Source organism: Humulus lupulus, chromosome X (genome assembly GCF_963169125.1).
Source record: "Humulus lupulus chromosome X, drHumLupu1.1, whole genome shotgun sequence".
Classification (NCBI taxonomy): domain Eukaryota; kingdom Viridiplantae; phylum Streptophyta; class Magnoliopsida; order Rosales; family Cannabaceae; genus Humulus; species Humulus lupulus.
Window position 1 is genome coordinate 209,496,804 of NC_084802.1, and position 12,949 is coordinate 209,509,752.

A 12,949-nucleotide genomic window follows, 5' to 3' on the forward strand; every position below is an offset into this window, starting at 1 on the left:
TATTAATATTTATTATTAATTTAAATTATTAAAAAATATCTAAAATTAATTTTTTAAGAATATTTACGGCATAAATACTTTATATATTACCCGATGTTATTTTTCATGTGCAAAATGTTGACTGGACTCGTTAAGCTAGTAGTTTTCAAATGTATTATTGGTCCATATTATTTTTTTTAAATCTTATTAATTGATTTTAAAACCAAAAAAACTAATTAAAAATACATTTTAAATTATAATTAATTAATTAATTAAATTTGAAAATAAGTTTAATTAGTTTTAAATTACCATATTAACACATTTAAAATCAAATTTAAACTATATTATATCTTTAACAATAGTTTATTAAAGTAAAAAAAAATCAATTTTTTTCCTCCTTCCACTCTGATTCTTCTTCATCTTCGTTTCAAATTCTCAATAGCCAGTTCAAACATATCCCAAGTTCAGATCTACATGCAAACAATCAAATCCAAATTCAAGCTAAAAGACACACTTGAACACTTCAAAAATCCATAATCTAAATCAATTTAACATCAGAAATCCCATCTTAGAAATTAGACCCAGAAATCTCAAATCCACAAATCAAACCTAAAATCCCCAAATCCCATAAATCCCGTCCACGTCGTGTGCTAGCTTCCTCAACATCTGCAATCGTAGTGCCTTCCGACCCTCCAATCGTGCCTACTTGTTTCAACGTAGGGAAGATGAAGCAAATCAGATAAGTGAGATGAAGATAGAGAAGAAAGAACGACAAGAAGGGGGAGAGACGAAGCTGAAGAACCAGAAGCCTAGACCTGCTGTCCAAAAGCCACAAATAGCTCCGACGTTAGCCTTCCCCAGATCAATTGTCCCCGCCGCTGCCTAGCACTAGTTGAAGAAGAGGATGAATATGAAGATTATTTAAGGTTAGGTTCAGTTTTTATTAAAGACAAATATGAAGAGAAAAAGGGACAGAACTATAATGGAGAAATCGGGGGAGAAGAAAGAAAAAAGAAAAAATTATTTTAATATTCTTTTATTATATTTATGAAAAAAAATTAATTTTTGTTTTATTATATTATTAAATTATATTTTAATTATTATTATATTTTTTTGAAATCAATTAATAAGATTTTAAAAAAAAATTGACATGGACTAATAATATGCTGACACCTATTAACTTAAGGGAAATTTCACAAATAATACTTAATAATGCCTAATATTACTAAAAAATCATAGCACTATAATTTTTTCAATTTGATGCTAAACATTCATCTCATACCAAAAATACCCCTCTCATTATATCAAAAATCATAAAACCTTCTTTTCCTCTATCTTCCCCTCTCTCCCTCTCTCTCTTTTATTCTCACGAAATCATCCCTAAAACCTATAAATTTGTATGATTTTCTTGTCAAAATCGTTGTTAGTTATCTTCATTGGCTCTGTGAAGTCGTCAATATCAAAGGCAACATCCATTTTGAGAGTTTTTGGAGAAGAAAAACCATGGGTAATAAGATTGTACATTTTATGTGCTGGTATTATTTGTTTACATTTTTTTGGCTATTTTGAACAGATCTGAGTCTATATTTGTGTGTTTTGTGGGGTTTTTTAGAGAGATTCTGTGATATGCGTTTTTCTGCAACTTTTTTGCTCGATAACGGTTCGATATGAGCTCGATGGTATGTAGAAGAAGGTCTTTTATGAGCTCGATGTGAGCTCGATAGGTTTAGGTTTTGTTGCTCAATGGCAACTCGATAAGGGTGCAATTGGATCTTGTTTTCACGATATGTGCTCGATAGGGTTCGATGGAGGTTTTGGTTAGGTTTTATGTTCGGTTTAAGAAATGGTAGCTCGATACTAACTCGATAAGAGCTCGATTGTGGGCTCGATGCTAACTCGATAAAGTTCGATGATAGCTCAATAATGTTCTTTTTTCATGAATTTTTGAAAAAATGACAGTTTTCTTGACAATTTCAATGCTTTTTTTTTTCCAACACAGGTTCTATTGTCTACGTTTTTGTATCATACAATGTTTGGGAATTACAAGGGAATAAGTGGATTTTCAAGGACCCTCAATGCATGGTGATACTGATGGAGGATACTGTAACGTACTTGCAACTTCTTGACATATTGCACAAGGAACTTAAAGTTGATAAACAGATGTATGAGTTGAAATTGGAGTTTCCTTACACATGCAGCGACCAACTGTTTACACCCGTTCATGTTGAAAGTGATCATGGTGTCCTTGCATTCTTCGGAGTAACATCTAAAGAAAGGTTGGCATTGTGTGTCACTCCTGTTAAAAAGATTGTCATTGCAGACCCATATTCCGCTCCCGGACATGAGGGAGCAACCATTACTTTAGGATGTCCTATTGGTGACCTGAGGGACAACTAGTATGAGTACAACCCCTATTTGAATGATGATCCAGTAGCTGAACATAATGAGGACTTAGGATACAATTCAGTGAATGACGATCCAATAGTTGAACATTTGCAAGTAGAACAAGCACAAGAACAACCAATACGTCATATTGCACGGACGAACCCACCAAGTCAAGGACGTCAAACACCTGGCACCAGTTCTAGTCGCCCTGGTGGAACAGAATATAATTATACAGGGAACATTCCAATATGTTCAACAGAAGATCTAGTCGCCCTGGTGGACGTCAAACACCTGGCACCAACTCTAGTCGCCCATGTTTACAAAAGAAGATATCATGGCTTCTAGTCGTTCTAAATCACCCTCATCCGGTGTAGCGTTGGGGGAATTACATCTTGGGAAGACTTTTGAGAACAAGATGGAATTGAAAACCAAAGCGGCTCTCTTCGCAATGAAGAATGGTTTTGAGTTTATGGTTAAGAAGTCTGGTACTGATGTGCTGTATATCACCTGCAAGGATCCTGATTGTGGTTGGAGAATAAAAGGGAAAAAAGTAGCGCGATTGGAGATGTTTGAGATCACTGTTTATAATAATGTACATACATGCTCACTAGAATTGCGACAAAAAGACCACCGTCAAGCAGCACCTTCTGTCATTGGGCACCTTATCAAGAACAAATATGCTACTGATGGCACTAGCTACCCACCAAATAGCATAAAGAAGGATATGAAGAATAATTTTGGGATCGATATGAGTTATATGAAGGCTTGGAGATGAAGAGAGAAGACACTCAGTTATGTCAGGGGGACACCTGAAGAATCGCACTCCAAGTTACCTTCTTACTTGTACATGCTGTAGCAAAAGAATCCAGGTACAATAACTGATTTTGTCACAGATGACGGTCGCTTTCTTTATTGTTTCTTCTCACTCAGAGTTTGTAGAAGGGGATTTACATCATGTCGTCCTGTTATATGTGTGGACAACACTTTCTTGAAGTCAAGGCACAGTGGCCACATGTTGTGTGCTGTCGCATTGGATGCGAATAACCATATTTATCCAATTGCGTTCGCGATTGTTGACAGTGAGAATCATGCTTCTTGGAAGTATTTCATGATGAAATTGAAGGAAGCCATTGGAGTTGTTGATAATCTGTCTTTTGTATCAGACAGGCATGCTAGCATTATTCATGCTCTTGAGTTGGTCTTCCCTGATGCCTACCACAGCGCATGCTACCATCACATAAGTATGAATGTAATCGCTAAGTTCAAGACCGATCACTGTCACAAGAAGATGTGGAATGCAGCATATGCATTTCAAAAGTCAAAATTTCACAGGTTCTTCAACAATATAAAGCAAATGGATCCTGCCATAGCTCAATATCTCAAGGGTATTGGCTTTGATAAGTGGACTCGTGCTTACTTTCCTAGGAATCGATACAATGTAATGACAAACAACTATGCTGAAAGTTTCAACAACAAAACCATAGATGCAAGAACCTTCCAAGCCACTACTTTTATGGAATTCATTTGTTTCACAATTCAGTCATGGTCTGCCGCACGCCGTGAGGAGGTAGAGAAGTGCACATCCAAATTAGCAACAATATATGAGAAAGATGTCTCAAGCATTGCGGATGATGCAAGGTACTTGAAAGTCCATCTTCTTGGACAGTTTGAATTTCATGTGGTAGACCCACAAGGTGATGGTGAGGTGAATTTGATGACAAAATCATGCTCCTGTGGCCAGTTTCAAATAATGAATTACCCTTGTGTTCATGGTGTGGCTGCGGCCATCTTGCGCAGTATCAACATTTACTCATTGTGTTCACTATATTACACTACTGAGATGTGGAGGGAGTCTTACAAAGAAACAATTTACCCAACTGGCAACGAGGATGATTGGGAAGTTCCCGAGAACATAGAGAAAATGCAAGTTGGTGTTTCTGTTGGAAAACAACCAGTTGGTCGACCGAAGAAGAATACGGTGGGAAGAAGGAAGACAAACCGCTACCCATCGAGTGGCAAAATCATTCACAAAGAGCGCAAGTGTAGCATGTGTGGTGGTCTTGGCCACAACAGGGCTACATGCAAAGCTAGGCTATAAACTCTTTTTTCCCATTTGGACTTGTTGTATTAATAACCTAGCTTGTTTTCCCTTATTTTTTTATTTGATTTTTCTTAAAAGTTATGTTAAGCTTGATGTAAACTCGATATGAACTCGATAATATGTATGTTAGCTTCTAAACTGACTTCAAATTGTAGCTCGATAATGGTTCGATAGTAGCTTGATATAACTCGATAGTAATTCGATAATGGTTCGATATGGCTCGATATTAGTTCGATAACATCTACATAATCGATATGAAAATGATATTGCTCAATAACAGTTCGATACAACTTGATAACAGCCCATGAAAGTTATAAAAAAATGTGAACAAGAAACTGTACATGTAAAGACCCTGTATATATACAATCATCAAGGTAACAAATTTTGATACCACAAATCTGTGGTCCACTTGTTCCTTAACACCTCCATATTTTCATCGCAGATAGTTTCCAATGGAAGGTCGACCATTAGATGCTCAATATGCTTGACAATATACACACCACAATCCCCACTGTAAAAAAAAATTAAACATTAATTGTACATTACTATAATTTTAGTTAGAAACAAATTTAGTATGAAGATGATGTTTGTTACCTTCTCTTTGACTGAGTGAGCTCGTGTTTCTATTTGCAACGCCATGTGAACTGATGCGGCCTCTTTCCTGCTGATGGAATCTTCAACATCAAGCTATCAGTAAACAGTTTACTCTGCATAAACAGAGAAGGAAGCAAAAAGCACCATGAACTCATAATTTCATCAAGCTTTGCGTCACTAATCACAGAGTTGTCCAAATCAAAAACAGTGAGGGTCCAACTAGAAATGGAAGCCTCAGTGGCAAACCAATGTTGTTGTCCATAGTTCTGGCACCAATATACATCCTCAACTCCTCCCCAAGATGCCAGAAACTGCTGCTCGATGCCGGTCAACATGGACATAACGTCAGAATCCCAAGTATACTTTGTTTTGTTGGCTGTTTTCTTGTACTGATCATATCGGGCAGGTATCACTTGTGAGAAATACATGTTCATCACAACTGCATTATGTTGATATACATTGGGAAAATACTTGCGACGCATATGAAGCATGTGTTCTACCGCATCAATATGCTACAAAGAGAGTACGATAAAAAAAGTTAGCAAAAACCATCATAAATTGCTGATGTCGAGCTCCATCGAGCTCACATCGAACTACTATCGAGCTCCATCAAGCTCACATCGAGTTAATCTCAAACAGTAAATAATAACCCTATTTTAACACTTATATCGAACAACTATCTAGTTCCATCGAGTTGATATCAAACAGTAAATAACAACCCTAATTTAACACCCGCATCGAACTACTATCGAGCTTCATCGCGCTAATCTCCAACAGTAAACTACAACCTTATTTTAACACTCATATCGAACTACTATCGAGTTCCATCGAGCTATTATCAAACAGTAAACAACAACCCAAATTTAACACATGTATCAAACTATTATCGAGCTTTATTGATCTCACATCGAGCTAATCTCCAACAGTAACCAACAACCCTATTTTAACACCCATATCGAACTACTATCGAGCTCCATCGAGTTCATATCGATCCTGGTAACCCCCATCAAGCTCCTGTCGAACTCATATCGAGCTATCATCGAGCTCATATCGAGTCAATAAAAACAGAACTTGTAAAATTGAAAACAAAACATAATTTCTATCACTATCGAGTCATTAAGTATAAATGGCTTACCCCATCATTGAGCCACGACTAGGGTGTCTTCCACGTCAGATCCCACGCTGGACCATGATTCCCAGTCTTTACATCCCTCGAGGTCTTGTTGGGCATGTCTCCAAGCAGCCACTTGCACATTTTCCTATACTATTTGCGATCAGGCTTCTTGAGAGGGTCCAACACCTGTGTAGCCTCCTCTTCTGGTGTAGTTGCATCAGTGCGAGGTCTTTTCCTCATGGGATCAGTGTAGTCCTCAAACCAATCTGGCTTGCGTCTTTAGCGTCTAGTCCTCTGAAACTGAACCCCAGCAACATCCTCAGGGTTGACAATAACGACTCCTGGAGTCCCAGCATCAGGCGTCATAATGATGGTAGGAGGCGTAGTTGGATTATCAACATAGTCCAGAGGAATATCCAATGACTTTGAGTCTGAATCTTCATTGGAGCCCCTCGGTTTCTCCTTAATAAATGTCAGGATCTGACTGACTACATCCAAGATCACTGACTGGTTCTTCAGGAGGGTCTCCTGTCGACCCTCGACTCTGTCCAATAGCTCAATCAAGTCGACGAGCTCAGGGGCTGAGGCTGAGGCTAGTGTTGGGGTTAGTGTTGGGGCTGAGGCTGAGGCTGGGGCAACAGGAGGGGTGGAAACTGCAACCTCCTCCCCTAGGTCAGCATCATCAAATATCTTGGCTGTCTCGGCTGCCTGAGAAACTATCTCTGCGATTTTCTCAAAAGTCGAATCCTCCTCCTCATTAGCCTCCGAGGGATCCTGGCCAAGCCCAAGATAAAGAGGAAGATCTCCTTCTGTCAAAGACAAATTGTTGACCCTCGATTTAGCCAACTGACACGGAGTCAAAATATGAATGATATAGACGAATATGTATAGATAATAACGTAATGACAAAAGTAAAGAAAACACAGTAATTTATAGTGGTTCGGCCCCAGAATCTGGTAATGACCTACGTCCACTTAGAATGATATTGATATGGGAACAAAAGTGTGATCAGAGAACTTGGGTTCAATGAGTTTCAACACTCCTCATAAACAATACAAGTTTTCACAGATAATTTCTATATCTCTATGATTTCCGGGCTCCAAAAGTCCCTTCCCATGAGCCATCTCCTGCTTTTTATAGGCTCATGGAGGGTTGCCCAATATTGTTACAGATATTATCCCCTGAATCATGGGATATTCAGAAGATTGCATGAAATAAATTCGGGATACATAAGATCTTTCCATAAATGTTGCTTTGCCAGCGGAACCACCGACCAGTCTGGTCGTGGTAAAAACAGGTCTGTCCTGCTTCTGGTGTGTCTCCTGGTCGATACTCTAGCAGACGCTCCATGTGTCAGCCACGTGTCAAGAGATTATTTTCCACGTCACAAATGCTAATTTATTGGATAACATTTGCCCCCCAAAGTTTATTTACCACGAACAGTAAATAAACTTTGAACGAACGACCCTTCGGTAACCCCTCCTGACGTGTCAGAGCCCTTCGTGCGTTCTTGAAAAAAGCAAACCACTCCTGTCTAATCAAGGCTTTTCAGTTTCCCAGAAACAACTACGACGGCCATTACGCTTCCCCATACTTCGAAAATGGAAAACTAATGATCACGCCTTTTGAACACCAAAGACAAACTTATATAAGGTTACTTGAGGCACTTCTTTCCTTTTTACGCATGTCATCTCTTTGTCGAAAAACCCTAAAAACCAGAGCTTTACTCTCTCCGGCGAACCTTCCTTTGTGCTGTAGGATCAGACGGTGGGCTCATTGACTCCCGAAACTTTCACTTCCATCTTCACGACCACTTTCCTTGGTAAGTTACTCTGAAACTCCATGCTTCTAACCTTTTGTGGTGCATGCTCTTAAATGGTGTACTATTTGAATCTCTTGGTTTCTGGTTTTTTTTTTTTTTTTTTTTTTTTTTTTGAACGCCTACAGATAAGATGTCTTTGTAGGCAACGTAGGCTTATGAGTAGGTTTAAAACCCAGGATTAGTGCTTTTTAGGACGTAGGATCGAAGTAGCATTTCGATTTTTTAAACCAGTTGGAAATAATTTCTTCCCGTTGCGAGGGGAGTCGAAAAAGCTTTTCAGGAAAACTTTTCACTTTCACCCTGTTGGTCCGTTTTTTAAACTGTTTGCGCAGAGAGACTTAGTTAGAATGCTGTTATATAAAGGCTTAGCTTTTATACTTCGACCAGCGTTACTTTAAGAATCTCCTAGATTCCTCTGACCTCGCCTCCCCATTCTTCTGTTTGCAGATTTTAATGCCAGATTTGTGGGGAGGTGAGAGACCCATCGACGACGACCTCCTTGCCCAACTGCTCGAGGGAGAAGAACAACCAGCCGATCGCATCCATCAGATACCCTTCTCACGAGTCTCTTCCAGACCGCACCCTTCTCCTTCAATGGCCCGTTCAAAATCCTCTGGCAAGAAAAGGCCCGAATCTGAAAGTAACCCTTCTCCTTCTGCCCAGCCTGATTCGCAGGCGGGGGCTCCCTCGACCAGTGGTCGAGAGAATCTTACTCCTGACCCCAATATCCAAACTAGGGCTCGTCCTCGTCATCGCAATCCGCCTGATGTCGAGTGGTACACTCCTCCAGCCAGTTCGATGACCCTTCGGATGGTCGCGAACTGCTTCAGAAAATACCCCCTAACGGGGGTAACCATTACACGTCCTACTGCGGAGCAGAGGGCTAACCGTCCAGGAGGGGCAAACAGCACCTGGTCCCGGTATCACATTGAAGCGGGGGCTTATCTCCCTCTTCATCCTTTCTTTGTGGGGGTGGCCAATTATTTCGGCGTCGCTCCCTTTCAAATAACCCCTAACGGATATAGGATGTTGGCTGCACTCTATGTCCTGTACAAACTTAACAAATGGCCAGAACCTTCACCTCATGAGGTTAACTACCTCTTTGACCTTAAGTCCAATCCTCAACACAACGGGACGGGCTTTTTTCACTTCTGTCATCAGGAAACTGGCCGGACGTTTTTGAGTGGCACCACCCACATATCAAACGTGGGACATTACAACAAGGTGTACTTCTTTAATCCGGATATATCCAGCAACAACTTGGCTTTCGCGAGAGGAGGTACAATTTTGTCTTTGCCTTGGTCGATACTTTATCATAGAGTATTTCCTTTCGTCATTTCTCAAACTCGACTTGCTTTTCAGGCCCCTGGTTGCGCCCGACCCCAACACCAGACATGGTGTCGAGGTCTGACACTCTGGCCAAGATGTCTGCCGCTACCAAATGTGTCAAGACCTTGACACAAGAAAAGAATTTGAGGTCGTCTGGCCTTCTGGCTCCTCGCCATGACAATAAAGGGTCCGAAACGGACGAACCCACTGCCGGGGGGGTTCCCGAGCAGCAACTTCCTGTGCCCTCTCCAAGGAGGAGGCCAACAGGAGTTACGATCAGGGAACCCACGGGCAGCCCATCTGCAGAAAGGCCTTCTGCTCCCCAAGGCAAGGGGAAAGAAAAGGCCAAAGAACCAGTTGTTGACTTGGAAGAGTCTTCTGATGACAATGGTAACGTTATTTCGCTTTTAAATGGTCTGCCAATCCCCTGTCACATGTTTGACGGGGATGGCAACTTTACATATGCTCCAAATCTAGGGCCAAACTTCTCCATGCCAGAAAATGAGTATATGATTAATAGAGTCAATAGTATAGCGACCAGTAGTTGTAGCTCGGGTATTCACTTTATTATCTTCTTTCTGTTGTATTACTTATTTTCACCTTTTTCTTCCCTTACTAACCTCTTGTGTTTATTTTCATGCAGATATGTCGACTCCCAATATCTTTGACATGTACCAGGCCGAAGAGGAAGAGGAAGTCCCTCAACTTCAACGGAGGTCAAAGAAACGAACTGGTGAAACCAGTCGAGGCCCTTCAGCCAAGAAGAGTCGACCAGAAGACCTTCCTCAGGGCACTCCAACCGGGCAAAGTCCTGCGCCAACTGGGCGAACTCCTACCCCTCCTCCAGCTCCTTCTGAACAGCAAAACACCCCTGCTCGGTCCAATCCTCCACCTGCGCCTGCTAGGGAGCATCTTTCTCGCGAAGAGGCTCATGAGGCCAGGCTCGTGAGCCATACCATTCGATCCGCTAAGGATCGAATTGAACGGATTGGCAGAGGTGAGCGTGTTGGGGCCGCCATGATCCAAGCTGTAGAGCTACCAGTCGATCAGATCCTGAACAGGACTCTGAACGAGATCTCCAGCGTAAGTATTTCTTTGTTTCCCGAGTCTTTGTTTTTTCAGTTCTCGTGATAAGTCTTGACTTCTTTTTCTTTCGTTTACAGGCCTTACTTTCTGCCATTACTGCTCGTACCCGAGCCCAGGCCTACTTTGAGCAGATTGAGGCTAAAGTTCTCGAGAAACATCAGGTGAAGGCGGCTGAGGAGCTTTCGGCTGTTGAAGCCAAACATGCTAAGGAGTTGGGGACGGTGGTCCGAGAGCGGGATGCAGCGGTGACCAAACTGTCCGCGGCTGAAGCTGCTAAAGATGCAGCGGTTAAGCTGAGGGAAGAGTACCGGTCGTACAATAAAACTCATCTCCGCGAGATCAAGCATCTGGAGGGGGTAGTCAAGTCTAAGGACGAGACTATTGCCACTCTCGAGGGCAAGGTGCAGCAGTCGGAGCTTGACAACTCCAAGAATCTGGAAAAGTACAAGAGGGAGACACTCCGATGTTTCTATAACTTTTGGAAACACAATCAGGGTGCTGACTTTAGCTACCTTTCAGAGGAGGTCAGAGTTGCGAAGTTGGCTCGGTGCGCTGCTTAACTGGCTGAAGAGGAGGCGAGAGTTGCGACTCCTGCAACCCCAAGCGTCGTTGGTTTGGACGAAGAAACCATCGAGGAAGAGACTGACCAGGTTGTTGCCCAGGATCCTCCTGCCCCCCATGCCTCTTAATTTATTTAGCTGTTCTTCTTTCTTTTTAAACACGCGACCCACGGGTCGCAATGTAAAGACAATAATTTCTTTTTAAACTTGGCTGCACGGGCAGTAAATCTTTTTGTTTGAACAATTACATCCAAGCAGCAATGCTTGCGGTGTAAAAGCTTAACTCTTGGTGTTATAATATTTTTACTTATTATAACGTTTGTCCGTATGACCGAACTTAGCATAGTACTTTGGCATCATATATTTTGAAAAAATACTCTAAGTACTTGAAGCATGCTTTCACTCACTTTGTTCATGTGTTTACATACCTTGAGAGTATGCTTTGCTATCGATGTGCCTTATATGCCCCCCAAGTGATCGAGGAGCTCTTAGGTCCTTGGTCACTTGCCTTGACCATGGCCTGTCCGAACATTCCTGTTCGCGCGGAAAAATGATACTTGTAATACAGCAAAACAACACACGTAATGAACAAATACTTGTAAATGTAAATTCACAAAGGTTGGCAAGAACGACTGGCTGAGCACAGTCCCTTATAATTTCGTATTAAAAATGGACTAATCATGTCTTTACGAATGATTCTGAAACAGAATCTTACATATACGAGCAGTTAGCCATACACCGTGGCTAACCCTCTTTGCAAAACTTGTAAAAATTAATGGGAAAATTTGAACAAGCCAGTCCTTTAAGAAGGGCTATTTATTGATAATACTTGCGCAGGTGTTCTCCATTCCAGTAACGTGGAACGAGATCTCCGTTTAAGCGTGCAAGTTTGTAGGTGCCTGGGTGAAGGACTTCTTCAATCTGGTAAGGTCCTTCCCAGTTAGGTCCGAGCACGCCAGCAGTGGGGTCACGGGTATTCAAGAAGACTCGTCGTAACACCAAGTCTCCGACGTTGAATCTTCTTTCTTTAACTTTGGAGTTAAAGTACCGGGCGACTTTTTGTTGATAAGCAGCAACTCGGAGTTGAGACTTTTCTCGTATCTCATCAATTGAGTCTAAGGACTCCAGTATTAGCTGGCTGTTTTTCTCTTGATCATACGTTAAACGCCGGTGTGAGGGGGGATCTACCTCGACGGGTATCATGGCCTCATACCCATAAGCTAAGGAAAATGGGGTACGCCCTGTGGCTGTTCGATGAGATGTTCTATACGACCAGAGGACTTCCGGTAGTTGTTCTGGCCATGCTCCTTTCGCTTCTTCAAGTCTTTTCTTCAGGGTGTCCTTGAGGGTTTTGTTTACAGCTTCGACTTGCCCATTCGCTTGGGGGTGTGCGACTGAAGAAAAGCTCTTGATTACCCCATGCCTTTCGCAGAAATCGGTGAACAGGTCGCTGTCAAATTGGGTTCCGTTGTCTGAAACTATCTTTCTGGGCAAACCATACCGGCACACAATGTTCTTGATGACAAAGTCAAGAACTTTCTTGGTCGTTATGGTTGCGAGTGGTTCAGCTTCGACCCATTTTGTAAAGTAATCGACTGCCACAACTGCGTACTTTACTCCTCCTTTTCCTGTCGGTAGTGATCCAATTAAATCTATTCCCCATATTGCGAAAGGCCACGGGCTTTGCATCTGCTTTAGCTCGTTTGGAGCTGCTCGTGGGATTTTGGAGAACCTCTGACATTTATCACACCTTCGTACGTACTCCATTGAATCCTCGTTCATCGTTGGCCAAAAATAGCCCTGTCGAAGAATTTTTTTCGCCAAACTCTGCCCCCCAGCGTAATCTCCGCAGAAGCCTTCATGCACCTCTTTCATGAGTTCCTTAGCTTTTTTTGATGTAATGCACCTGAGCAGTGGCATTGAATATCCTCTTCGGTACATAACACCATCGAGCAGTATGTACCTAGCAGCTCGTCTTT

The 12,949-nt window shown here is 41.8% G+C and overlaps 1 protein-coding gene and 1 long non-coding RNA gene across 2 annotated transcripts; one reads left to right on the forward strand and one right to left on the reverse strand.

The window, feature by feature from the left end:
• Window positions 1-474: 474 nt before the first annotated feature.
• Window positions 475-981, reverse strand: LOC133803598 (uncharacterized). Its single transcript, XR_009878068.1, has 2 exons — window positions 795-981; window positions 475-681 (listed from the first exon to the last, which is right to left on the reverse strand). It is a non-coding gene; the product is annotated as an uncharacterized LOC133803598 (long non-coding RNA).
• Window positions 745-11,250, forward strand: LOC133803596 (uncharacterized). The gene is made up of 3 exons (XM_062241692.1): window positions 745-905; window positions 9,968-10,407; window positions 10,488-11,250. Exons 2-3 carry the CDS (start codon window positions 9,970-9,972, stop codon window positions 10,968-10,970), a joined length of 921 nt encoding a protein of 306 aa, XP_062097676.1. The 5' UTR covers window positions 745-905; window positions 9,968-9,969; the 3' UTR covers window positions 10,971-11,250.
• Window positions 11,251-12,949: the final 1,699 nt, after the last annotated feature.